This window comes from Pseudophryne corroboree, chromosome 9 (genome assembly GCF_028390025.1).
Source record: "Pseudophryne corroboree isolate aPseCor3 chromosome 9, aPseCor3.hap2, whole genome shotgun sequence".
NCBI classification, from domain to species: domain Eukaryota; kingdom Metazoa; phylum Chordata; class Amphibia; order Anura; family Myobatrachidae; genus Pseudophryne; species Pseudophryne corroboree.
In genome coordinates, this window is record NC_086452.1 from 463,199,367 (window position 1) to 463,226,179 (window position 26,813).

Here is a 26,813-nt window from a genome sequence, read left to right on the forward strand (position 1 = left end):
TTTTCTGTGTTTTGTGTCGTTTGTCCTCATGTCTGACTCAGAGGTCAGTGTGGTGGCGGAGGTTAGTGAGGTGGAGGCTGGTAGTGAGGTGGAGGCTGTTAGTGAGGTGGAGGGGGTTAGTGAGAGGGAGGAGGTTAGTGAGGAGGAGGAGGAGGGGGTGCCTGTTGCTGCATTCTCCAGTGATAGTGATGGTGTTGTGGCTCCGCAGCCACGCACCACTATCAAGACTGGCAGGAATATTAAGTTCAGCTATGCTGAAAACATGGCGTTGGTGCGTGAGCTGATGAAGCACCATCGCCAATTGTTTGGTCAGGATGCTGGCAAGGTGTCCTCCCGCAGGAAGTCTGTCCTGTGGGGGCAAGTAATAGTTGCCGTCAATAGTGAGGGTGTGGTGAGGCGGACTGAGGACACGTGTCGCAAGAGGTTCTATGACATAAAGTGGCGTGTCAAGGCCAAGATGGCCAAAGAGGCAAAATCAGCCCGCAAAACCGGAGGTGGCCCCCCTTTCCGGGCAACCTATCGGGAGTGGGAGGAGCCTGTGCGGGCACTGATTCCTGCAGAAGTGGTGTCTGCAACTCATGTCCGGGATTCGGACCGACCCACGCAGGATGGTGAGTTGGATATTTGTTAAATATTGTAAAATGTCCTCAAAATGATAATGGTTTTTTTAAAGGTTAAAGGATGCAAAAATTGTTGGTCATGTATTGCAGGCCTATGCACCCTTAAGGTGTGTTTGTGTTTAGAAACTGCATTTTCCATCTTGCCTTGGCTGTAGCTTTATAATTTTTATTGGCAAAAACAGGTGCAATGCCTGCTGGTATGTGTATTTGAAATAATTATTATGAGATATTGCTTGGACATCGGTGTTGTATCTAATAGCATTTTTTTATATTTTAATATTTTTAAAATAAGAAAAGGTTTCTACAAATTCAAAAAAACATTTTTGTTCAATTTGCAAGTATTCAATCTATGCAATATCTGACACATAATTCTCAAATGTAACAGATTTATTTGGTGCAACACCATGTACATTTTGATATACACCACAAATTAAGGAAGCACGAAGATCTTAAGCAGAAATTAGTTTAATTTACAATACCTAATAGATGGTTACAGTACACTAAGGCTTTGCAGTTAGAATTTTTACACAAAGTATGGTAATAATGTTTTCGCCACTTTTTCAACAGTCCGACAGACCAGCCGGCCAGACAGGCCTCAGACAACTCAGGATGATGCTGGGATTGCAGGTAAGAATTCACTGTAGTCACATATTCTGCAAACACATAGAAGTACAAAATATTAATGTTTATATATTCTCATAGGTTCTGCTTCTGTAAGCCTACCTCCTCTAAGGCGCCCATCACAGGGCTCGGGGCACTTACCCAGGAGGCCAAGTAAGACACGGCGTCTTGGCACGGAATCTGCGGCTCCATCTTCCCCACCCAGGCGGCGCATTTCTGCAGTGTCACCCCAGCCACCACTGGCACTATTGGCGAGTCCACAGAGTGATGAGCCCCGATCACCTCAGTTATCTGGTGAGTCAAAACAGAAACTAAACACATAGCAAATAATCTACACAGTACAGTTACTATGTTGTGAGTTGGAGTTGAGATTACATGTTTGCCATAACAAGCAATGTGATGTTACGTCTTCAATTGTTAAAGGTGCAAATGCTTAATTTTTCAATGTCTTAGTGGTTGATATCGCCAACATCATTTTTAAAAAAGAACATACATTTGTAAATATTTTGACCACACACGTGCACATAAAAATTTAAAAAATGTAAAAAAAAACTTTTTCAAAAACACCCTCCACAACATTATAGTGTTCACACACCTCCCCTGTCCGGTATGTAGACTGCTTACTTGCTCCGCTCCTCTTGACTATCCAGGTAAGCAGTCTATATCGTGGACAGGGGAGGTGACATAGCACTGTAATGCTGTGGAGGGGAGGTATTTAGGTGAGGATTCCGCAAGTCTGTCTATGTGCACGCCTGTGATGGTATATATGTTTTTTGAGAACAAACAAATTATAAGTTAAGAAAAACAACTCTAAAAACTTGAGAAATGGAGTATTATGAATGTAGTAATGTTTAGAACTAGCAAATATATTTTTAGAAAAGTAAACATTGCATGTTGGCCACCCCATACAGAGCCAAGCTTGATGGCCGACGTGGACCAGCAGGGACAAGACCAACAGTCAACCTTCACACTGCAACTAACACCTGTTGACCCGAGCCAGCCAATACAGCTGCAGGATATCCCCCAAGCCTCCATGAGTCCACAACTGGCACAAGCTCCACCCCAGCCACAAATACCAGATGACTTTTGGTCCAGTTGGACAAGCCAACAGACCCAAAGCAATGCCAGCCTGACCGCACATACCCAACACCTTGCCAGTCTGCCCCATCATCTACCGCGCATTAGTCGCAACTCGGGCAGACTGACTGTCCAAGTAGGCCGAATCGCAACATCGATGGAGCAAATACGGGCAGACAACAACCAAATGCTGGCTCATTTAACGCGCATCATTGATGAGCAACAGCGCCACCAACAAACACTCGTACAACTAATACAGCACAACCAGGTTGTGAATGAGTCTTTATCCCGGATTGTAGCCAGCCACACTGCAACCAACACACAACTGAATGCAAGCATAAATAATTTGAGCAACAACATAACATTAATGGCAGCTCAACAAGTGACCTCCAGCTCTGGAACCACGACCCCTATCCAAACGCCAGTAACCTCCCCTGTTCGGCGTTCCTCCCGAGCACGTGCCAGTGAGCCAGCACAAAGCACAGCACCCAGCACACACAAGCGGAAAAAATAAGACTTTTGAAAAATTTGAGTAACGCAATAAAAATTTAGTTTTGTCAAACACACAACTTCCTGTGTCCGTCTCAAACATTGTAGAAGCTGCTATGTATGTATGTATGTTTTTCATGGGTAATGTCTGAAAATGTATTGATAACATAAACTAAGTACAATGTACACACCACTATAAACAACAAACAGTAAGTAACAAAACACACAATTGATTGTAGTGCAAAGTGTTTAGTCAAGGATAATTACATCCGACAAAAACTTACCAGAAAAATACCGCAGGATCACTTCTTGCCGTACCTGCCTCCCTACATATGTACTCACACTGTCACCAGATGTTTCTAACTCCTCTGCTTGCTGACTGCTTTCTCCCTCATCATGTGCCAGATGTTGACTTAAACACAGATTATGGAGAAAACAGCAGCAGAACACAATTCTAGTCACCTTTGAGGGACTATACAACAAAAGGCCTGCAGATTTATCCAGACACCGAAACCGTGACTTCAGCACACCAAAACATCTTTCTATCACATTCCGCGTAGCCTTATGTGCATGATTGTAACTGTGTTCAGCAGGAGAATCAGGTTGGGACAATGGAGTAAGGAGCCAAGAGTAGCAGCCGTAACCCCCATCACCTGAAAAACAGATATAGTCAACATTAGTACATGTGTTAGATTATTCATTCCCCTAGTCAAAACTCGAGTTTGTGGTTAAAAGACATACACACAAAACATTTTAAACATACCCAACAGCCAGCCATCAGGCATTTGTCCGTCCTCAAATTTATCGAAGAGCGATGACTGACTGAGGATGAAGGAGTCATGGCAGCCACCAGGGTAACCTGCAACAACACTCATAATTTTAAAGTTTGCATCACAGACCACCTGGACATTAGTTGATTGGGCCAGATGTCTATTCGTATATATGTATTGGCGGCCCCTAGGTGATCTCAGCTGAACGTGTGTGCAATCTATGGCCCCCAGCACATTGGGCATGCCAGCAAGCTCATAGAAAGCTACCCTGACAGCACGCCACTCCGACTCCTGGGTAGGGAAGCAGATTGAGGCATTAATATGTGGATCCAAGACATCCAAAACCTGAGTGGACATTAAACAAGCTAAGGTGAGTGTCATGTTAGGTATTCTATACAATACTGTGTTGTTTGTACTTACAGAAGCAACACTTAGACATAACCGGCTATGTTTTTTTTGACTCACCTGATTCAAATATCTTGAAAAGGTGGGCTGTGAGATACCAATCACGTCGCCTGCCACAGCCTGGAAGCTCCCAGTAGCCATAAAGTGTAACACAGCCAGGAGTTTGTGTAGGCCTGAGACAGAGCGAGAGCGTGCTGTCTCAGGGTCTAGTCCCAGTTTGACAAGGTCATACAGGCGGAAAATGTTGGTTCTATTTAGGCGGAACATCTGTATGACCCTATCATCGGACAATGCGTTTAAGTTTAAACGACCTCTAAAAAAACGAGGCTGGCGCAGCCTCCGCGGCACCTGGACAACCTGCTGACCATGTTCACTTACCTGGCCCTGATTTCTGGAAGCCTCATGGAGCAGTCTAAGGTATCCCACAGCAAACATAAATTCATTGGCACACACCACAGCCGCCATTTCAGAGTGAGAGAATTTCAAAATGTGCCTGGAACACTTTTATAGGGCCAAACATTCAGGTGTGAGTAATGGATAATTGAGTACACATGTAAACACGCTTTTCAAAAGCAGCCGCGTTTTTTTTTAGGACTTTTTTACGATTTGTATTTTTTCACGGCCGCAAATGCATTTTCACGGCAGATATTACAATTACGAATGGTTAGTAAATGACCGAGATTCATATCTAAACAGGCGTATTTTGACCGATGGTGTATTCATTCGTGATTTTTACCTTGAACTTCCAAAATATTACGAATGCCCACATCACTGCCGTGATTTGAGTTTAGTAAATTACCGAGATGACACTTTGATGAAAAAACGGCATCTCGGTCAAAATCGGGAGCTTAGTAAATTTACCCCATAATGTGCAGTGCCAGATAGACATGACATGCCCCCCAGCAGTGCCAGCTACACATGACATGCCCCGCAGCAGTGCCAGCTACACATGACATGCCCCGCAGCAGTGCCAGCTACACATGACATGCCCCGCAGCAGTGCCAGCTAGCCAGCTACACATGACATGCCCCGCAGCAGTGCCAGCTACACATGACATGCCCCCCAGCAGTGCCAGCTACACATGATAGTGTTCACTTTTTAGGGCATGGTGCTGATCACAGGGAGGGCACATTTTTAAGTTAGGAGGGCAAAATGATGTACATACTGCTTGTTGTTCCCATACCTATATGTCAAAGAATGCACAGTGCGCGCCGGAGGCGCGCAGCAAAATTTAAGGGGAGTTACTTCGTGGGGAAGGTACGTGGCCACATAATAGTGGCAATTTGCATTACACCACACAGTAGTGCAGCTAATACACACTGCACCAGGTAGAACCTCCTATACACTTTGCGCCAGGCACAGCACTGAGACGCATTGCACCAGGGAGAGCACTGAGACACATTGCCTAGCCACAGACGCCTAGCGGGAACACTACATGACATGCTCCCCAGCAGTGCCAGCTACACGTGACATGCCCCCCAGCAGTGCCAGCTACACGTGACATGCCCCCCAGCAGTGCCAGCTACACGTGACATGCCCGCCAGCAGTGCCAGCTACACGTGACATGCCCCCCAGCAGTGCCAGCTACACGTGACATGCCCCCCAGCAGTGCCAGCTACACGCGACATGCTCCCCAGCAGTGCCAGCTACACGCGACATGCCCCCCCCAGCAGTGCCAGCTACACGTGACATGCCCCCCAGCAGTGCCAGCTACATAAATGGCCACACAGTGCCAGATATGCACCCACAGTTCAGATACATAAATGCCCCCAAAGTGCCAGATACATAAATGCCTCCACAGTGCAGATATGCCCCCCACAGTGCCAGATACATAAATGCCCACACAGTGCCAGATACATAAGTGCCCCCACAGTGCCAGATATGTCCCCACAGTGCCATATATAAAATTGCCCCCACAGTGCCAGATATGCCCCCACAGGGCCAGATACATAAATGCCCCCAGTGCCAGATGCATAAGTGCCCACACAGTGCCAGATGCATTATTGCCCCCCACAGTGTCAGATACATTAATGCCCCCAGTGCCAGATATGCCCCCACAGTGCCAGATACATTAATGCCCCCAGTGCCAGATATGCCCCCACAGTGCCAGATAAATAAATGCCCCCCACAGTGCCAGATAAATAAATGCCCCCAGTGCCAGATAAATAAGTGCCCCCACAGTGCAGATATACCCCCACAGTGCCAGATACATAAATATCCCCACAGTGCCGATATGCCCCCCCAGTGCCAGATACAGAAATGCCCCCACAGTGCCAGATACATACATGCCCCCACAGTGCAGATACATAAATGCCCCCACAGCGCAGATATGCCCCCACAGTGCCAGAAATGCCCCCACAGTGCCAGATACATTAATGCCCCCTCACAGTGCACAGATAAATGTCCCCCCCCCGCAGTGCCAGATAAATGAATGCCCCCCACAGTGCCAGATAAATGAATGCCCCCCACAGTGCCAGATAAATGCCCCCACAGTGCCAGATAAATGCCCCCACAGTGCCAGATATGCCCCCACAGTGCCAGATATGCCCCCGACAGTGCCAGAAATGCCCCCGACAGTGCCAGAAATGCCCCCGACAGTGCCAGATATGCCCCCCACGGTGCCAGATATGCCCCCCACGGTGCCAGAAATGCCCCCACGGTGCCAGAAATGTCCCCACGGTGCCAGAAATGCCCCCACGGTGTCAGATAAATGCCCCCACAGTGTCAGATAAATGCCCCCACAGTGCCAGATAAATGCCCCCACAGTGCCAGATATGCCCCCCACAGTGCCAGAAATGCCCCCCACAGTGCCAGAAATGCCCCCACAGAGCCAGATATGCCCCCAGTGTGCCAGATATGCCCCCACGGTGCCAGAAATGCCCCCACATTGCCAGAAATGCCCCCACATTGCCAGAAATGCCCCCACAGTGCCAGATAAATGCCCCCACAGTGCCAGATAAATGCCCCCACAGTGCCAGATATGCCTCCACAGAGCCAGATATGCCCCCAGTGAGCCAGATATGCCCCCAGTGAGCCAGATATGCCCCCCACAGTGCCAGAAATGCCCCCCCAGAGCCAGATATGCCCCCAGTGTGCCAGATATGCCCCCAGTGTGCAAGATATGCCCCCAGTGTGCCAGAAATGCCCCCCACAGTGCCAGATAAATGCCCCCACAGTGCGATCCATAAATGTGCGACCCCCCCCCACCAAATACCTGAGGCGCTGAGAGGGGGAGGAGGAGTGCTGGCGGGAGTGCTGGCGGGCGGGAGAGTGAGGGTCCGAGTGAGGGTCCGGGTGCGGGTGGGCGGGTGGCCACTTGTGTGCGCTATGCGCGGCGCCGGCGTCTGACGTTAGACACCGGCGCCGCGCAGCGCGCATAGCGCACACACGGACGGGACAACGCTGCACACACAGGGCCGGCTCCAGCTTCGAATATGGCGGCGCCAGCGCGCGGCGCCCATTAAGGGTGGCGCCCTGCGCGGCCGCTCTGTTCGAACATGCCTAGAGCCGGCCCTGCGTAGAACGGTGAGTAACATCTGTCTGTGTGTTCCTTCTGTGTTTGTCCCTATCTGTCTCCCTTCCTTCAAGGCGAACGGTGAGCCTTGCACGCCGGTGCAAGGTAGAATTTCCACCTGGTGCAAGAGTGCCAATAGGTGAAATTCGGGCTCTGAGGCGTACGCCTGGGATGACCCTCACCTAGCCCGAAAGCGTTATTTTTCTTGGTTCCGGAGGGCGTTTCGGTCCACAGTCAGGAGGACGGCACTGAGCAATCTTCTTCCTCCTAGGTCATCGTGTCCGGGTCCGACTGAAGAATTCCAGGTCCGTTGAAGGTTCCGGTACCTGAAGGTGAGAGAGTGCGGCGCCTGGTAAGTGGTGAACCTACACCTGCACGGCAGCAGGCACTTCACGCACCGCCGCCACTCTCTTACATTTTGGCGTAGTCGGCAGGGTCAAGGACCGCGGACACGATGTGGAACGTCCCCAAGAAGACCTCCCTGTGGACGGCTCAGGAATAGACCCACCCCCGGATGTGTGCGGACCAGAGCGACTGGGTGACGGTGTCTGGGGCAGACCTCCTGAAGATGGTGCAGCGGTCGGTCCAGCGTGGAAAGGAAGAGCGCCGGGAGAAGGGGCGCAAGAAAGCCGCCGTGACACCCTGCAAGAAATGTGGGCAAACGGAACACTTTGCCGACGAATGTACTTGGCGAGAGACATCCCCAAAGAAGGTGGTCCAGGAAGCGGACCGAAGACGTCAGAAGGGTCAAGCGAAGAAAGAGTCCTGGTGTTTGCTCTGCGGAAACTACGGGCATGAGCATAACAGTTGTCCCTGGGATGAAGAGTTGAGCCAAGACGAGGTTGATTCCTGGTGTGAAAGCTGTGGAGATCCCCGACATCGGCTCCTGGAATGTCCATGGACTGAAGACAGGACAGACTACGAGGCCACGGTGAAGCAGCTGACGGAATCTCGTCAGCAACTTTGGGACCGGGTGGCTGCAGAGCCCGTGAGTGCACTCTGCGAGGCGAGAGGACATGCGCTTCCCGATTGTCCGTGGAATGAAGAGTGGGAGGAGGAAACCAGGGAAATGGAGCGGAAGACCCTGCTTGAAGTTAGTTCGCAGGTGCCCATTTCCTCTGAGCCGGAACCAACGGGTGAAGATTCCCCAGTGAAGGATGTGTCCAAGGAACCCGTCTTGGAGAAGGTGGCAGTGGCCCTCCCTTGTTGGAAGTGTCGGCGACCAGGACATGCGGCCAGTGAGTGCCCCTGGGAAGATGCCGCGGACCTACTCTGTCCCAAGAAAGCGACCCCAGTAACGAAGGATCCTTTCCCGCATCAGGCGGAGGTGGACGACTGGGAGGAGAAGAAACCACGTTGTGAAGAAAGGCGTGAAGACCCAGTGTCGAGGATGTCCGCAATCTCCCCGCGTTGGGACCGTCCACGACCAGGACGTGCGGAACAGGTGTGTCCTGGGTACCTAGAGATTCCAGCGGAAGCGAAGGAGTACGCTGAGGAATTAGAGATGCCAGCGGAAGAGAAGTACGCTGAGGAAGTAAAGATGCCAGCGGAAGAGAAGTACGCTGAGGAAGTAAAGATGCCAGCGGAAGAGAAGTACGCTGAGGAAGTAAAGATGCCAGCGGAAGAGAAGTACGCTGAGGAAGTAAAGATGCCAGCGGAAGGGACCAAGTACGCTGAGGAGGAAAATAATCCCCTAGTCCAGGTATCGGTGGAGGAGGAATCGGACTACGGTGAGCTGTCCGCCGACGAATCCCTCCAAGAACAGATGGAGGACGACTCTGGCATCGGAAGCGCAGACGAGAGTGACTGGCAGGATCGGGTGGAGTCGTGCTCCCAGTTGAATGCCCTCCGTGAAGAGGAGGAGATAGTCCTGGAGCAAGAAGACCTGCCGTAAGTGCCGAAATGGACGGACATACCGGAAGAGGATCGTAATGCCGTGGGAGGACCCGTTCCAGAGGAAGACATGGGTCCTTCCTTTGGAGATGCCCCACGAGGAGATGCGACAGATGGTGGTTGTTGCCCGGGAGGAAACGGATGCCCCGGAGGATTCCGCTGTTGGGTGGTGGTCGGTACCACACCCTGAAGACAGGGACGATGCCACAGACGATATGGGAGGTCAAGAGTGGGTGACTATTGTCCCCGTGGAGGAAGATTCCCCTTGGTGGCCAACGTCGAGCGACCGTGAGGAGATGCCACTCCCCCAGAGGATCCGCCGATGGAGGTCAGGAGGTAAGAAGAGGAACCCGGAGCTGGAGGAAGAAGGATGTGGGGTCACGGTCTGTCCGGGCTGGGCCCTCGAACACAACCTCGCCGGAGGGACCTCGGGTTTCCCTGACCCGCGGACGATGGACATCGTGGAGACCTTTATAGGGACTACAAAGGAAAAAAGGGGGGGGAAATGTGGAGCTGCGGAGGCATTCAAATGTTGGCGCCCTCCGGGAGCCAATCGCGGCTCCCGGAGCGGCGGCCAATCAGAGACGGTCGCGGCGAGCCAATCGGCGCTCGCCGCGTCACAGGCCCCGCCCCTGGTGTCTGAGGTCTGACGCCGGGCGGGAGCCGAAGAGGCCAGGCGCCCGGAAGAGCGCAGAAGACGCCGCGAGGAGGACGGGAGGCCGTGCCGAAGAGCGGTGAAGAGCTCCGGTGGCCGTTGAAGAGGCCAGAAGACGTCGGGCTCTTGAAAGAAGATGTCCAGCGGCGGCTGGACGCGGAAGAGCGGAGGCGGCGCCGCTGGCCAGGACGGGTCAGCGGCAGAAGAGGGCGCCGGAGACCCCCGGATCAGATGAGGCCTCAGTGAGGCAACTTTCACCCCCCCTCCCTTTTCCTCCCTAGACCATCAGGGACGGGCATTAGGCCCGGGGGCACAATTCAGGCACTAGGCCTGGGGCGCAGATAGGAGGTTGGGGTCAACATTCCGATTAGGTGGTTTGGGCGTTAGGCTCAAACCACCTCGGCATCGCGGTAGGCGGGCACTAGGCCCGGGGGCACATCAGGCAATAGGCCTGTGGGGCATTAGAGGGCATTAGGCCCTAGTGTATTTTGGCCAATTAGGTGAAAATAAGGTGACGCTGGGTACTAGGCCCAGGTCACCCAACGGGCGACAAGTTAGGCGGGCGCTAGGCCCGTGGGTGAAGTCAGGCCGACGGCCTGTGTGCAGTCAGGGGGCGCTAGGCCCAGTGAATAAGCGCCCCCCCCGAGGTGAATAAAGGTGGCACTGGGCACTAGGCCCAGGCCACCCTGAGGTGTTTAGGTAGGTAGGTCCGCTTGACCTGAGCCCCATAGGAGGAAGTGTACAGGAGGTGGGCAGGCTGTGTGGCGCCCACCCCCTTCCAGCGGTAGGTAGGGATTTAAAGGAACATCACCATTCAATGTTGTACTCTGATATGTGTGTTGTTACCGTGCAGGGCAAAGTGTTGTTTTAGAGTTTGTGCAGAGTTTATGTTGCACCACCCACACTTGAGCCAGTTTGAGGGCTTTGTTTATGTAGCTAGTGTAGCGGACGCACACTAGGTTAGAGTTAGGCCCTGCACGGCTGTTTCTCTCTTTGCCTCCTTACAGGGACCTGTAAGTGGAGGAGATCGGAGTACAAGACGTAGGACGGTGAGTAACATCTGTCTGTGTGTTCCTTCTGTGTTTGTCCCTATCTGTCTCCCTTCCTTCAGGGCGAACGGTGAGCCTTGCACGCCGGTGCAAGGTAGAATTTCCACCTGGTGCAAGAGTGCCAATAGGTGAAATTCGGGCTCTGAGGCGTACGCCTGGGATGACCCTCACCTAGCCCGAAAGCGTTATTTTTCTGGGTTCCGGAGGGCGTTTCGGTCCACAGTCAGGAGGACGGCACTCAGCAATCTCCTTCCTCCTAGGTCATCGTGTCCGGGTCCGACTGAAGAATTCCAGGTCCGTTGAAGGTTCCGGTACCTGAAGGTGAGAGAGTGCGGCGCCTGGTAAGTGGTGAACCTACACCTGCACGGCAGCAGGCACTACACGCACCGCCGCCACCCTCTTACACATACATACACACATAATATACATGCACACAGCATACAAACACCTATTAACAGGAAACACAGTCCCTCATCCCTGCACCTATGTACATGTTAGTCACACAAACAGTGCTGGCCAGGTGAGGTTCATGCTGTACTAATTACAGCAGCAATTCATTTTAGAGTGCCCCTCCATTACCTCCTGACATACTGTACAGTAAGAGACATACCTGGCTGCTGCAGATTCACTGTGAGTGTTGAACACCGCCCTGGCCTCACCCGACTGTTTCAAACAAGCCCTGTGTATAGCCAGTGCCTGAGAGGAGCTGCTCGCTTCGCTGCAGCTCCACCTACAGGCAGCCAGCTTCTCACTGTCATACGGACAGTGTAAGGAACCGAAGAGGAGCCTCTCCCTCTAAAAAAAATAAAAATCGTCCGCCAGCGCCGATGGATCCGCGGCCAGGGGGGGTTTCTAGGTACTCGGAAACCCCCCTGCGTGCGCGTGTGCACCCCCCTCACAGAAGGCAGAAGAAAGAAGCCAGGTGAGTATGTGAAGAACAGAAGACTTCAGTGACGGCAGAAAACTTCCGTAACGGAGGTAACACGCAGCGGTCGCGCTGCGCTCCATGCTCCCACACACCAACGGTACTCACAGGGTGCAGGGCGCTGGGGGGGAGCGCCCTGGGCAGCAAGTTACTAGAAGTTGATAACACCGCTGGCATAAGGGCAGACTCTCTTCCTGGGCACCGTTACGATACCCCCGCCAGATATCGCAGCGGTCACGCTGCGCGCCATGGCTCCCACACGCCGACGTTTGTTACGAGGGTGCAGGGCGCTAGGGAGGGAGCGTCCTGGGCAGCAGTATATATATATATATATATATATATATATATATATATATACTAGGTGCTTCATCGCGCCCTACGGGCGCTCTTCACACCGTCGCAAGGGGCTACGCCCCCTTAACCCTTGCATGCCTTTCTGGGGTTTAATATTTGTATTATATGGAGTATTACCTGCATTCCTTTGTTAGTGGTTAAATATTGCACAATGAAAGGGCGTGCGATGGTAAAGGAGGCGCAGCCCCTTGCGACGGCGTGAACAGCACCTGCAGGGCACGATGTACAGAATGTAGCAGGTGCGGGGGGGACTGCGGATGGTGTCTGTAGATGCTGCGGGTGGAGGGGAGGCAGAAGTGGGGGTGGGGCCCGGATGGGGAAGGTTCGGGAGGTGCTGCGCGTGGGGGAGGGGCAGAGGAGTGGGGGATGCAGATGGGGGAGGGGTCCGGAGGCACCGCAGGTGGGGGAGGGGCAGGGGTGCCACGGGTGGGAGAGGGGCAGGTGTGGGGATGTTGTGGATGGGTGAAGGGTTCCGGAGGTGCTGTGGGATGGGAAGGGACGGGTGTGCCGGGGGTTGGGTAGGGGACCGCAGGCACCATGGGTAGGGTAGGGGCAGGTACGGGTGTTGCGGCGGATGGGAAAGGAGGTCCGGAGGTGCTGCAGGTGGTGGAGGGGCAGGTGCAGGGGTGCCATTGGTGGGGGAGGGGTGGGTGAGGGGGGGACCGCTGATGGAGGAGGGTGTCTGCAGATGCTGCGGGTGGAGGGGGGCAGGTGTGGGGGGAGACGTATAAGGGGGGTGAATGGTGGAAGGGGCCTGGAGGTGCTGTGGGTGGTGAAGGGGTGGAGGAGTGGGAGCCACGGGTGGTGTAGGGGGTCTGGAGGCACAGCATGTGGGGGAGGGGTGGAGTGCCGCATGTGGTGGAGGGGAAGGTGCGGAGGTGTGGTGCATTGGGGAGAGGTCTGGAGGCGCTGCGGGTACTGTACATGCCATAAAAGGTAGTTGGAGGGTATGCAGTAACAGGGCCAGGACAGGGGTGACAGGGTCAGTACAGGGTTGACGGGGCCAGGACAGGGGTGACGGTGCCAGGATAGGGGTGACGGGGCCAGGACAGGGGTGACGGGGCCAGGACAGGGGTGACGGGGCCAGGACAGAAATGATAGGGACAGGATAGGGGTGACAGGACCAGGGTAGGGGCGGCAGGACCAGGACAGGGGTGACGGGGCCAGTATAGGGTTCACAGGGCAAGCACAGGGGTGACAGGGCCAGGATAGGGGTAACAGGGCCAGCATAAGGGTGACAGGGCCAGGATAAGGGTGAAAGGGCCAGAATAAGGGTGGCAGGGCAAGGCCAGGGACATGACAGAACACAGGGCATGGGAGAGATTGGTATTAGGGACAAAACAGTGGTGACAGACAGATGTGTCTTACCGGAGTCACTGCTGCTGGCTGCTGCTGTTCCATTCCAACCTGTTGGGATCTGCTGCTGCTGGAGACTTGGCATGGCTGACTCTCTCAGGCTGGAGTCCTGCTTTCTCTGCCAGTCCGCATCCCTCCCCCCCCTCCTCAGTCACACACCGCAGACCTCGCGCAGCTGCCGGGCACTGTGGTAAGGTGAGACTGGAAATGACTGGTTAGCCCCCAGGAGATGCTGCGGCTGGAGGGAGGAGGGGGTCATAGCATGCACGTGGCGCGGACCTCACGGCTTCCGGGCACTGTGGTAAGGGGAGACTGGGAGTGACTGGTTAGCTCCCAGGAGACGCTGCGGCTGGAGGGAGGAGTGGGTCAGAGCATGCAAGCAGCTCGGATTTCTGCAGCACTACCCGCCAGCTAAAGTGTGTGAATGAGCTGGGCGCACTCCACTGCGGGTGGCAGCGCGGCAGCTAGCGGTGGGGTTGCCGGGGCTGGAGATAACAGAGGCAGTATGGAACCTGCACAGCGGCAGGTGCCTCACTAAACTGCAGCTAAGACGCGTGGAGTGTGTCAGAAAGTGACGCTCCTCCGCACCAGAGAGACCCTGCTGAGTATGCCGATGTGGGGGGTCAAGCACACAGTGAGCCGGTGCCCGTCTGTCTGTATGACATACCCCTCACACACCCCCATACCTCCCAAATGTCCCGATTTTCGCGGGACAGTCCCATTTTTTGTGGTCTGTCCCGCTGTCCCACCCGCGGGTCGCAGTGTCCTGCGGTGGGGGGGGGGGGGGGCAGTTGGAAAGCTCCTGTACTCGCTGTTCTGCTTAGCAGAGCAGCGGTGAATAGTGGAGACAGAGGGAGAGGGGGCATCAGGGGGTACGGATTAATGGGGGGGTTCCAGCAGCAGAGCCGGATTAAGGGGGGGGGGGGGGGGGGGGCGGGGGATACGTACCGTTGGCCCCACAGTTTTAGAGGCCCCCCCAGCTGGAGTAGCTCTGTCTCAGCTCAGAAGCTCCCCCCCCCCGTCCTGCCAGCAACAGTGGCAGCATTGTGCTACAGTCAGCACACGCTGCTGCATATTGGCAGGTCTGTGGTGTTGCAGGGAGGCAGCAGTCTCCCTGCTTTCTTCTCCCTGTGCGGGTGTGTAGGGGGGAGCGACCACCTCCTCTGGATTTAGCCCTAGCTGAGGGGCCAAAATCCCATAAAAAAAATAAAAACAAAAATAGGAATTTGCATAAGGGGGCGTGGCCGCGCGGTCCGCGATTAGGCCACGCCCCCAACCCCCAGCAGGCACAGCAATGAGATAGGGCTCCCCTGTCTCAAGTGCTCTGGGCCCCCCGGACTCATAATCAGCCCCTGGGGGCATGCCAGCAGCTCACAGAGCGCTGGGAATGCCCCCTCACTGACGAAAACGGGGACCCTCCCGTGAAGCCACGCCCCCTTTTCGCCGAGTGTTTCCCTCCTTCTGCCTGGAGAAAGCTCCTGCAGAAAGCTGGGAGGTATGCAGCCCTGTCTGTGACATGCCCAATGTCCATGCTATCTGCTTCTGCTCCTAGTCTCCTGTAGATTTGGCCAGATCTCTGTGACTCATTTGAATAACTCCGCCCACTGTTGTGACTCCGCCCAGTGTTAGCAAATGAATCACAAGGTCACAGAATAGGGCTATTATATAGGAGATATAACTTTTTGGGGGTGACAGTATATCTATACAGTGTCTTAACACTGTATAGAGAGTGAGACCCCTGTTGGCATACACAAAGTAATATTTTTTTTTGCGGGCTGGAGCACGCCGGAGGGGGCTGCGCTTAGCTCTCACTGCAGGATACAGTGCCATTTTCTGCTTGTACCCGCCAAAACATGAGGGGGCACAATGTTAGTGCTATTTAAAGAAAAATAACACTATTTTTATTTTTTACACAAATGGGCTTGTATACTGTGTGTTATAAATATATGTTTATATCTGTGTGTTCCCTGTCGGATACCCACTATAGTTTAGTCGACATAGGTCGACAGGTGTGGGTGCTCTGTCATTTATGCGGATCACAGTCGACATTGCCGACTTTTCTGTGAGCTCCCTGTCAGATATACCCTCTATAATTCACTTGTGTCGACATGCGTGAGTGTTCTGTCACAAACACCTATGAGGTTCATTGTCGGCATTGCCGAAGCCTGTTTGGTACTTGATACAGTAGATGCTGAGTCAACAGGTCGGTAGTGGCAATGGGAAGCACAGTAGTATGTGGGTGACCCTGTCGGCACCAACCGTTATTACCGGGTGTAAATGGACATGCTGTAACCAACTTATCCCTGTATGTATATTTTTATGTATAGGTGTGGTACGGTTCAGTGGGCCTGTAGCTCGTACACAGCCATCGTAGTATTTGTGGGGGAGCGATATTAACATTATATGTATACTTCCCTGGGACCCCTCGGGGTCGCAAGAATATTTTTTTGTCTGGTTACTACTCCCTGCTGTCGACGAATATTAGGTTTTCTGTCGACTATAATATTTCCTGGTAGATCCACAACTGGGGCATTCAGTACATGGTAGTGATGAGCGGGTTCGGATCCTCAGGATCCGAACCTGCCCGAACGTCACCTTTTTTTCCACGGTTCCGAGCGACTTGGATCCTCCCGCCTTGCTGGGTTAACCTGAGCGCGCCCGAACGTCATCATCCCGCTGTCGGATTCTCGCGAGATTCGGATTCTATATAAGGAGCCGCGCGTCGCCGCCATTTTTCACTCGTGCATTGGAAATGATAGTGAGAGGACGTGGCTGGCGTCCTCTCACTTTGTTTCAGGGGGCTGTAAATATTTTTATTCTGGGGACCAGCAGTATTATAGGAGGAGTACAGTGCAGAGTTTTGCTGACCAGTGACCACCAGTATTATACGTTCTCTGTCTGAAAAACGCTCCATATCTGTGCTCAGTGTGCTGCATATATCTGTGCTCACACTGCTTTATTGTGGGGACTGGGGACCAGCAGTATTATATAGGAGGAGTACAGTGCAGAGTTTTGCTGACCAGTGACCACCAGTATTATACGTTCTCTGCCTGAAAAACGCTCCATATCTGTGCTCAGTGTGCTGCATATATCTGTGCTCACACTGCTTTATTGTGGGGACTGGGGACCAGCAGTATTATATAGGAGGAGTACAGTGCAGAGTTTTGCTGACCAGTGACCAGTGACCACCAATATTATACGTTCTCTGCCTGAAAAACGCTCCATATCTTTGCTCAGTGTGCTGCATATATCTGTGCTCACACTGCTTTATTGTGGGGACTGGGGACCACCAGTATATTATACTAGGTGCTTCATCGCGCCCTACGGGCGCTCTTCACACCGTCGCAAGGGGCTACGCCCCCTTAACCCTTGCATGCCTTTCTGGGGTTTAATATTTGTATTATATGGAGTATTACCTGCATTCCTTTGTTAGTGGTTAAATATTGCACAATGAAAGGGCGTGCGATGGTAAAGGAGGCGCAGCCCCTTGCGACGGCGTGAACAGCACCTGCAGGGCACGATGTACAGAATGTAGCAGGTGCGGGGGGGACTGCGGATGGTGTCTGTAGATGCTGCGGGTGGAGGGGAGGCAGAAGTGGGGGTGGGGCCCGGATGGGGAAGGTTCGGGAGGTGCTGCGCGTGGGGGAGGGGCAGAGGAGTGGGGGATGCAGATGGGGGAGGGGTCCGGAGGCACCGCAGGTGGGGGAGGGGCAGGGGTGCCACGGGTGGGAGAGGGGCAGGTGTGGGGATGTTGTGGATGGGTGAAGGGTTCCGGAGGTGCTGTGGGATGGGAAGGGACGGGTGTGCCGGGGGTTGGGTAGGGGACCGCAGGCACCATGGGTAGGGTAGGGGCAGGTACGGGTGTTGCGGCGGATGGGAAAGGAGGTCCGGAGGTGCTGCAGGTGGTGGAGGGGCAGGTGCAGGGGTGCCATTGGTGGGGGAGGGGTGGGTGAGGGGGGGACCGCTGATGGAGGAGGGTGTCTGCAGATGCTGCGGGTGGAGGGGGGCAGGTGTGGGGGGAGACGTATAAGGGGGGTGAATGGTGGAAGGGGCCTGGAGGTGCTGTGGGTGGTGAAGGGGTGGAGGAGTGGGAGCCACGGGTGGTGTAGGGGGTCTGGAGGCACAGCATGTGGGGGAGGGGTGGAGTGCCGCATGTGGTGGAGGGGAAGGTGCGGAGGTGTGGTGCATTGGGGAGAGGTCTGGAGGCGCTGCGGGTACTGTACATGCCATAAAAGGTAGTTGGAGGGTATGCAGTAACAGGGCCAGGACAGGGGTGACAGGGTCAGTACAGGGTTGACGGGGCCAGGACAGGGGTGACGGTGCCAGGATAGGGGTGACGGGGCCAGGACAGGGGTGACGGGGCCAGGACAGGGGTGACGGGGCCAGGACAGAAATGATAGGGACAGGATAGGGGTGACAGGGCCAGGGTAGGGGCGGCAGGACCAGGACAGGGGTGACGGGGCCAGTATAGGGTTCACAGGGCAAGCACAGGGGAGACAGGGCCAGGATAGGGTAACAGGGCCAGCATAAGGGTGACAGGGCCAGGATAAGGGTGAAAGGGCCAGAATAAGGGTGGCAGGGCAAGGCCAGGGACATGACAGAACACAGGGCATGGGAGAGATTGGTATTAGGGACAAAACAGTGGTGACAGACAGATGTGTCTTACCGGAGTCACTGCTGCTGGCTGCTGCTGTTCCATTCCAACCTGTTGGGATCTGCTGCTGCTGGAGACTTGGCATGGCTGACTCTCTCAGGCTGGAGTCCTGCTTTCTCTGCCAGTCCGCATCCCTCCCCCCCCTCCTCAGTCACACACCGCAGACCTCGCGCAGCTGCCGGGCACTGTGGTAAGGTGAGACTGGAAATGACTGGTTAGCCCCCAGGAGATGCTGCGGCTGGAGGGAGGAGGGGGTCATAGCATGCACGTGGCGCGGACCTCACGGCTTCCGGGCACTGTGGTAAGGGGAGACTGGGAGTGACTGGTTAGCTCCCAGGAGACGCTGCGGCTGGAGGGAGGAGTGGGTCAGAGCCTGCAAGCAGCTCGGATTTCTGCAGCACTACCCGCCAGCTAAAGTGTGTGAATGAGCTGGGCGCACTCCACTGCGGGTGGCAGCGCGGCAGCTAGCGGTGGGGTTGCCGGGGCTGGAGATAACAGAGGCAGTATGGAACCTGCACAGCGGCAGGTGCCTCACTAAACTGCAGCTAAGACGCGTGGAGTGTGTCAGAAAGTGACGCTCCTCCGCACCAGAGAGACCCTGCTGAGTATGCCGATGTGGGGGGTCAAGCACACAGTGAGCCGGTGCCCGTCTGTCTGTATGACATACCCCTCACACACCCCCATACCTCCCAAATGTCCCGATTTTCGCGGGACAGTCCCATTTTTTGTGGTCTGTCCCGCTGTCCCACCCGCGGGTCGCAGTGTCCTGCGGTGGGGGGGGGGGGGCAGTTGGAAAGCTCCTGTACTCGCTGTTCTGCTTAGCAGAGCAGCGGTGAATAGTGGAGACAGAGGGAGAGGGGGCATCAGGGGGTACGGATTAATGGGGGGGTTCCAGCAGCAGAGCCGGATTAAGGGGGGGGGGGGGGGGGCGGGGGATACGTACCGTTGGCCCCACAGTTTTAGAGGCCCCCCCAGCTGGAGTAGCTCTGTCTCAGCTCAGAAGCTCCCCCCCCCCGTCCTGCCAGCAACAGTGGCAGCATTGTGCTACAGTCAGCACACGCTGCTGCATATTGGCAGGTCTGTGGTGTTGCAGGGAGGCAGCAGTCTCCCTGCTTTCTTCTCCCTGTGCGGGTGTGTAGGGGGGAGCGACCACCTCCTCTGGATTTAGCCCTAGCTGAGGGGCCAAAATCCCATTAAAAAAATAAAAACAAAAATAGAAATTTGCATAAGGGGGCGTGGCCGCGCGGTCCGCGATTAGGCCACGCCCCCCAACCCCCAGCAGGCACAGCAATGAGATAGGGCTCCCCTGTCTCAAGTGCTCTGGGCCCCCCGGACTCATAATCAGCCCCTGGGGGCATGCCAGCAGCTCACAGAGCGCTGGGCATGCCCCCTCACTGACGAAAACGGGGACCCTCCCGTGAAGCCACGCCCCCTTTTCGCCGAGTGTTTCCCTCCTTCTGCCTGGAGAAAGCTCCTGCAGAAAGCTGGGAGGTATGCAGCCCTGTCTGTGACATGTCCAATGCCCATGCTATCTGCTTCTGCTCCTAGTCTCCTGTAGATTTGGCCAGATCTCTGTGACTCATTTGAATAACTCCGCCCACTGTTGTGACTCCGCCCAGTGTTAGCAAATGAATCACAAGGTCACAGAATAGGGCTATTATATAGGAGATAGGAGGAGTACAGTGCAGAGTTTTGCTGACCAGTGACCAGTGACCACCAGTATTATACGTCCTCTGCCTGAAAAACGCTCCATATCTGTGCTCAGTGTGCTGCATATATCTGTGCTCACACTGCTTTATTGTGGGGACTGGGGACCACCAGTATATTATATAGGAGGAGTACAGTGCAGAGTTTTGTTGACCAGTGACCACCAGTATTATACGTTCTCTGCCTGAAAAACGCTCCATATCTGTGCTCAGTGTGCTGCATATATGGTGTTTGTGTCGGCCACTTGGGTCGCTTAGCTTAGTCACACAGCTACCTCATTGCGCCTCTTTTTTTCTTTGCATCATGTGCTGTTTGGGGACAATTTTTTTAATCTGCCATCCTGTCTGACACTGCAGTGCCACTCCTAGATGGGCCAGGTGTTTGTGTCGGCCACTTGGGTCGCTTAGCTTAGTCACACAGCTACCTCATTGCGCCTCTTTTTTTCTTTGCATCATGTGCTGTTTGGGGACTATTTTTTTAATCTGCCATCCTGTCTGACACTGCAGTGCCACTCCTAGATGGGCCAGGTGTTTGTGTCGGCCACTTGGGTCGCTTAGCTTAGTCACACAGCTACCTTATTGCGCCTCTTTTTTTCTTTGCATCATGTGCTGTTTGGGGACTATTTTTGTAATCTGCCATCCTGTCTGACACTGCAGTGCCACTCCTAGATGGGCCAGGTGTTTGTGTCGGCCACTTGGGTCGCTTAGCTTAGTCACACAGCTACCTCATTGCGCCTCTTTTTTTCTTTGCATCATGTGCTGTTTGGGGACTATTTTTTTAATCTGCCATCCTGTCTGACACTGCAGTGCCACTCCTAGATGGGCCAGGTGTTTGTGTCGGCCACTTGGGTCGCTTAGCTTAGTCACACAGCTACCTCATTGCACCTCTTTTTTTCTTTGCATCATGTGCTGTTTGGGGACTATTTTTTTGAAGTGCCATCCTGTCTGACACTACAGTGCCACTCCTATATGGGCCAGGTGTTTGTGTTGGCCACTTGTGTCGCTTAGCTTAGCCATCCAGCGAATTTGGTGTACCTCTTTTTTTCTTTGCATCATGTGCTGTCTGGGGACTATTTTTTAAATCTGCCATCCTGTCTGACACTGCAGTGCCACTTCTAGATGGGCCAGGTGTTTGTGTCGGCCACTTGTGTCGCTTAGCTTAGCCATCCAGCGACCTTGGTGCACCTCTTTTTTTCTTTGCATCATGTGCTATTTGGGGACTATTTTTTTGAAGTGCCATCCTGCCTGACACTGCCGTGCCACTCCTAGATGGGCCAGGTGTTTGTGTCGGCCACTTGGGTCGCTTAGCTTAGTCATCCAGCGACCTTGGTGCAAATTTTAGGACTAAAAATAATATTGTGAGGTGTGAGGTGTTCAGAATAGACTGGAAATGAGTGGAAATTATGGTTATTGAGGTTACTAATACTATAGGATCAAAATGACCCCCAAATTCTATGATTTAAGCTGTTTTTAAGGGGTTTTTGTAAAAAACACCCGAATCCAAAACACACCTGAATCCGACAAAAAAATTTCAGGGAGGTTTTGCCAAAACGCGTCCGAATCCAAAACACGGCCGCGGAACCGAATCCAAAACCAAAACACAAAACCCGAAAAATGTCCGGTGCCCATCACTAGTACATGGTTATACACATTCAGAACACATTAATGTCACTAGGGACCAGAAGGCTCCGGACAATCCGCTTATATGTATGTTATATATACATATAGATATATATAGATATGTGGGATATGTGTGTAATTGTGTATTACATTTTGTATATTCATATTCTGATTTATAATGAATGCTGAAGTAAAAGTATTCCTTCTCATGTACTGGTCGCTCTGCTGATAAAGTTCTAGGTCGGCCGTGACGAGTTGGTCTCAGATCCTCGCAAGGAGTCCGAATGTTTATTATTTTCCCGCTGCGGATAGAGTACTGTGAAAGTCAACTCCTGGTCGACACGGGTCTCAAAGGATCGTATACAGGAAGCTAAGTGATATTTTATTTCTATGCTTTGGGCTTATTTGCATTACATGCACATGTGGGAGTGTTTATATTCGGAAAGACATCCGATAGAATTACCCTAAAGAGAGAGGGGAGGTTCCTTATGTTGGTTCTTCTCTATAACATTGCGGCAGGCTACCGTACGTATACAGGAGGTGTGGCCGGGGGAATGCTGAGGCTGACTCCGAGAGATACTGGAGTTTTTCCCTGGGACGGTGTATCGCTGTTTGGGGATGCTTCCGTTCAGTCACTCTCGGCGGATACGGCTGGTAAATCGAACTTCGTGAGTTAGATTCCCTCACAATGGTTGATGACGCATTCTTTTGTGGGATGCAGTCGTTTAACCGGTTCGATACCGTTCTTTTTTCCTTTTCTGTGCAGACAGTGGAAGGTGAAAAGGTAAGAGCTCTGCAGCCTTGTTAGGTTCGCAGAGGCGGTTGGCGTTTTCTGTTTCTACCACATCCACCACATGTCGCGGAGTCTATCTGGCTGGACCCCACTCAGGTGGGGACTCGTCTACTACCTTTCAGTTAGTCCGGGAATAGACTAGGACCTGTGAATTAATTATAAAATCCAAAGGGGGACATTCTGGAGTTACAGATGTTTCCCCTCACTGATTTTCTAATAGATTTGCCGTTTCCCCTTTGGAAGGGGAGGTCGTATGCGACGCCTTACCAGAGGTGCGTCAGGTTCAGGGCATTGTCCTGCTGTCCCTGTTAAGCTAAGAGGTTTTAATGCGTTGTCTCCGCATTCAGATTACCTGGGTGGATATCCAGGATGGTTTTTGCCGTTTCACTGGCATGAGGGCAGTATGATGGTTTTCTTTCGATAGTTAAAGCCAGTGTTATTCGGTACTGAGACGCTCTCCTGATCAAGGCGAGGTCAAGAAACAAGTGGTGCAAATCTTTGTTTCTCTCTGACTGTTCTTCAACACAGGGAATGGCTATTGTTCCCAACGACGCAGATGTCGGAGGTGGGTATCATAGTAGATACTGACCGGTTGAGGTTCTGTGTTTTCCTGTGGAAAGAGGTCTGAGGATCCAGAGTCGGATCAGATTTGCAGTGACAATCCATCAATATGTTCCGTTATCGTAGCAGATGGGTGCGGCCTAAGAGGCCTTTTTCGGTGAGCAGGTCAAATGCCATAATGGTTTTCAAGGGACCAGTTGGAAATGTGGTCCGGGTTTCACCTGCACATGCACCGGAATATAATCTAATGGCCAGGACATCGCTCCTGTGGTGTCTGCTCGGTTTTCACCTTCTAGAGGGACGAAGGTTCAGGATCCAGGATTAGATCCTGGTGTCCAGTGCCAGATTAAGGTCTTAATGGGCCTGGAGCTGAAATTTTTGAAGGGCCTGTTGTGTGCTTCCTCAGGGCTGTGATGGGGGCTACGGATAGGGGTGCGTGACTAGTGCTGTATTTAAATATATGTATATATGCGTGTGTGTATGCGTGTTTGAAAATAACATAAAAAATCTATCTATATATCTTTATCTCTCTCTATATCTATCTCTCTAGAGAGAGTCACTGGGGGGAATTTATTTTTTGGGTGACCATAAGTAATGGGCGCCCAATGGAACTATTCAATTGTATTGCCATGACTGCATGATTTCTGCTCGCAGTCTCTTGAGGTGGTGAGCAGAAATCTGTGAACAATTGGCTGTTGGATCGCCCAAACTGCTATTTTGGCAGCATGACCAATAGTTTAGACTGGTTTAGCCACATTATGCAGTTTTACCAAGTGCTTCTAAGTGATAAGCAATAGGTGGCCATAGCCTACACTTTCATTTGCATTACAATTGAATAGCTCTGTCGAGCTGCCATTAATTATGGGCATGCAAGAAACAACTGGATTCAACTCGCTAAGGGGGTCATTCAGACCTGATCACAAGCTAGGATTTTTTGCTGCGCTGCGATCAGGTCAGAACCGCGCGTCATACGGTTACAAAGCGGATTGTTGCCGAGTGATGGATTGTATGAAGAATCCATTCGCCCAGCCGATCACAAGGAGATTGACAGGAAGAAGGCGTTTGTGGGTGGCAACTGACCGTTTTCAGGGAGTGGTAGGAAAAATGCAGGCGTGTCCAAGCGTTTGCAGGGCGGGTGTCTGATGTCAATTTTGGGACCAGACAGGCTGAAGTGATCGCAGCGGCTGAGTAAGTTCTGGGCTACTCAGAGACTGCTAAAAACTTTTTTGTGCAGCTCGGCTGCACAGACGATCACACACTTGCAAAGCGAAAATACACTCCCCTATAGGCGCCGACTATCTGATCGCAGCGCTGCAAAAAGTAGCTAGCGAGCGATCAACTCGGAATGATCCCCTATGTCAAAGGACACAATGGGGTATATGCAATTCACGGCGAATCGCGGCAATTTTTCGCCGTTTTTTAATTCGGCTAAATTCGCCAGGTGAATTCCGGAAGGTGGCTTCCGGAATTCACCATATTCAATGAAAAACGGATTCGCCAGAATCGCGGGCGAAAATCGGCCGATTTGGCGGATTTTGCCGCGATTTAAAAAAACGGGAAAAAACGGGAAAAACCCGAAAATAAAAATGGCGCGGGGTCCCCCCTCCAAAGCATAACCAGCCTCGGGCTCTTCGAGCTGGTCCTGGTTCTAAAAATGCAGGGGAAAAATTGGGCAGGGATCCCCCGTATTTTTAAAACCAGCACCGGGCTCTGCGCCTGGTGCTGGTGCCAAAAATACGGGGGACAAAAAGAGTAGGGGTCCCCCGTATTTTTAACACCAGCATCGGGCTCCACTAGCTGGACAGATAATGCCACAGCCGGGGGTCACTTTTATGCCGTGCCCTGCGGCCGTGGCATTAACTACCCAACTAGTCACCCCTGGCCGGGGTACCCTGGGGGAGTGGGGACCCCTACAATCAAGGGGTCTCCCCCCCCCCCAGCCACCCAAGGGCCAGGGGTGAAGCCCGAGGCTGTCCCCCCCCATCCAATGGGCTGCGGATGGGGGGGCTGATAGCCTTTTGTGATAATAAAAAGATATTGTTTTTTCCATTAGTACTACAAGTCCCAGCAAGCCTCCCCCGCAAGCTGGTACTTGGAGAACCACAAGTACCAGCATGCGGGAGAAAAACGGGCCCGCTGGTACCTGTAGTACTACTGGAAAAAAAATACCCAAATAAAAACAGGACACACACACCGTGAAAGTAAAACTTTATTTCATACGCCGACACACACATACTTACCTATGTTGACACGCCGACTGCCACGGTCTCCGACGATCCGAGGTACCTGTGAAAAAATTATACTCACCTTCCAGCGTCCAGAGGTACATCCAGGTCCAGAGATAATCCACGTACTTGGCAAAACAAAAAAACGAACACCGATCCATACCGGACTAGAAAGGGGTCCAATGCTTTCACATCAGACCCCTTTCTCCCGAATGCCGGGACATCACGTGACTCCTGTCACTGAAGTCCCTTCAGCCAATCAGGAAGCGCTACTTCCGTGGCGCTCATCTGATTGGCTGTGCGCTGTCTGTGAATTGACAGCGCATCGCAAAGCCGCTCCATTACTTTCAATGGTGGGAACTTAGCGGCTAGCGGGGGGGTCACCCGCCGGTCAGCCGCTGACCGGCGGGTGACCTCACCGCTAGCCGCTAAGTTCCCACCATTGAATATAATGGACTGGGCTGTGCGATGCGCTGTCTGCTCAGACGCACAGAGCCAATCAGATGAGCGCAACGAAGTTGCGCTTCCTGATTGGCTATAGAGACCTTTCTGTGACAGCTGTCACTGACAGGTCTCTCTGCATTCGGGGATAGGGGTCCCATGTGTCAGCATGGGACCCCTTTCAGTCCGGCATGGAGCGGGTATTTGCGGTTTGTTATTTTCTACAAGTACGTGGATGTATCTCTGGACCATGGCTGAGGTGAGTATATTGATCTTTTTTTTCAGGTACCCCTGGATTCTACATGGAGAAGAGGACCGATGTCGGCGTGTGAACATAGGTAAGTATGTGTGTGTCGACGTAAGAAATAAAGTTTTACTTTCACGGTGTGTGTGTCCTGTTTTTATTTGGGTATTTTTTTTCCAGTAGTACTACAGGTACCAGCGGGCCCATTTTTCTCCCGCATGCTGGTACTTGTGGTTCTCCAAGTACCAGCTTGCGGGGGAGGCTTGCTGGGACTTGTAGTACTACTGGAAAAAACAATATCTTTTAATTATCACAAAAGGCTATCAGCCCTCCCATCCGCAGCCCATTGGATGGGGGGGACAGCCTCGGGCTTCACCCCTGGCCCTTGGGTGGCTGGGGGGGGGGACCCCTTGATTGAAGGGGTCCCCACTCCCCCAGGGTACCCCGGCCAGGGGTGACTAGTTGGATATTTAATGCCACGGCCGCAGGGCACGGCATAAAAGTGCCCCCCGGCTGTGGCATTATCTGTCCAGCTAGTGGAGCCCGATGCTGGTGTTAAAAATACGGGGGACCCCTACTTTTTTTGTCCCCCATATTTTTGGCACCAGCACCAGGCGCAGAGCCCGGTGCTGGTTTTAAAAATACGGGGGATCCCCTGTCAATTTTCCCCCCGCATTTTTAGAACCAGGACCAGCTCGAAGAGCCCGAGGCTGGTTATGCTTTGGAGGGGGGACCCCACGCAATTTTTTTTTCGGATTGTACCGTTCCAGCAATAAAAATAAAAAAAAAAATAATAATAATATTTTTAAAAAATTATAAATAATATTTGTGCCTCCAAAAA

The 26,813-nt window shown here is 52.9% G+C and overlaps 1 protein-coding gene across 1 annotated transcript; it reads left to right on the top strand.

Annotated features, from left to right (window-relative positions):
• Positions 1-457: 457 nt before the first annotated feature.
• LOC134957147 (uncharacterized) lies at positions 458-2,887 on the top strand. The gene is made up of 4 exons (XM_063938860.1): positions 458-611; positions 1,188-1,247; positions 1,323-1,535; positions 2,153-2,887. The coding sequence occupies exons 1-4, from the start codon at positions 458-460 to the stop codon at positions 2,830-2,832; spliced, it is 1,107 nt and encodes a 368-aa protein (XP_063794930.1). The 3' UTR covers positions 2,833-2,887.
• The last annotated feature ends 23,926 nt before the right edge of the window (positions 2,888-26,813 follow it).

Bases quoted from the DNA above. Each gene is read 5' to 3' on its own strand.
- LOC134957147 (XM_063938860.1), top strand. From the start codon at position 458: ATGGCCAAAGAGGCAAAATCAGCCCGCAAAACCGGAGGTGGCCCCCCT. The intron at 612-1,187 runs GTGAGTTGGATA...CTTTTTCAACAG, and splicing joins GGACCGACCCACGCAGGATG to TCCGACAGACCAGCCGGCCA. The intron at 1,248-1,322 runs GTAAGAATTCAC...ATATTCTCATAG, and splicing joins GGATGATGCTGGGATTGCAG to GTTCTGCTTCTGTAAGCCTA.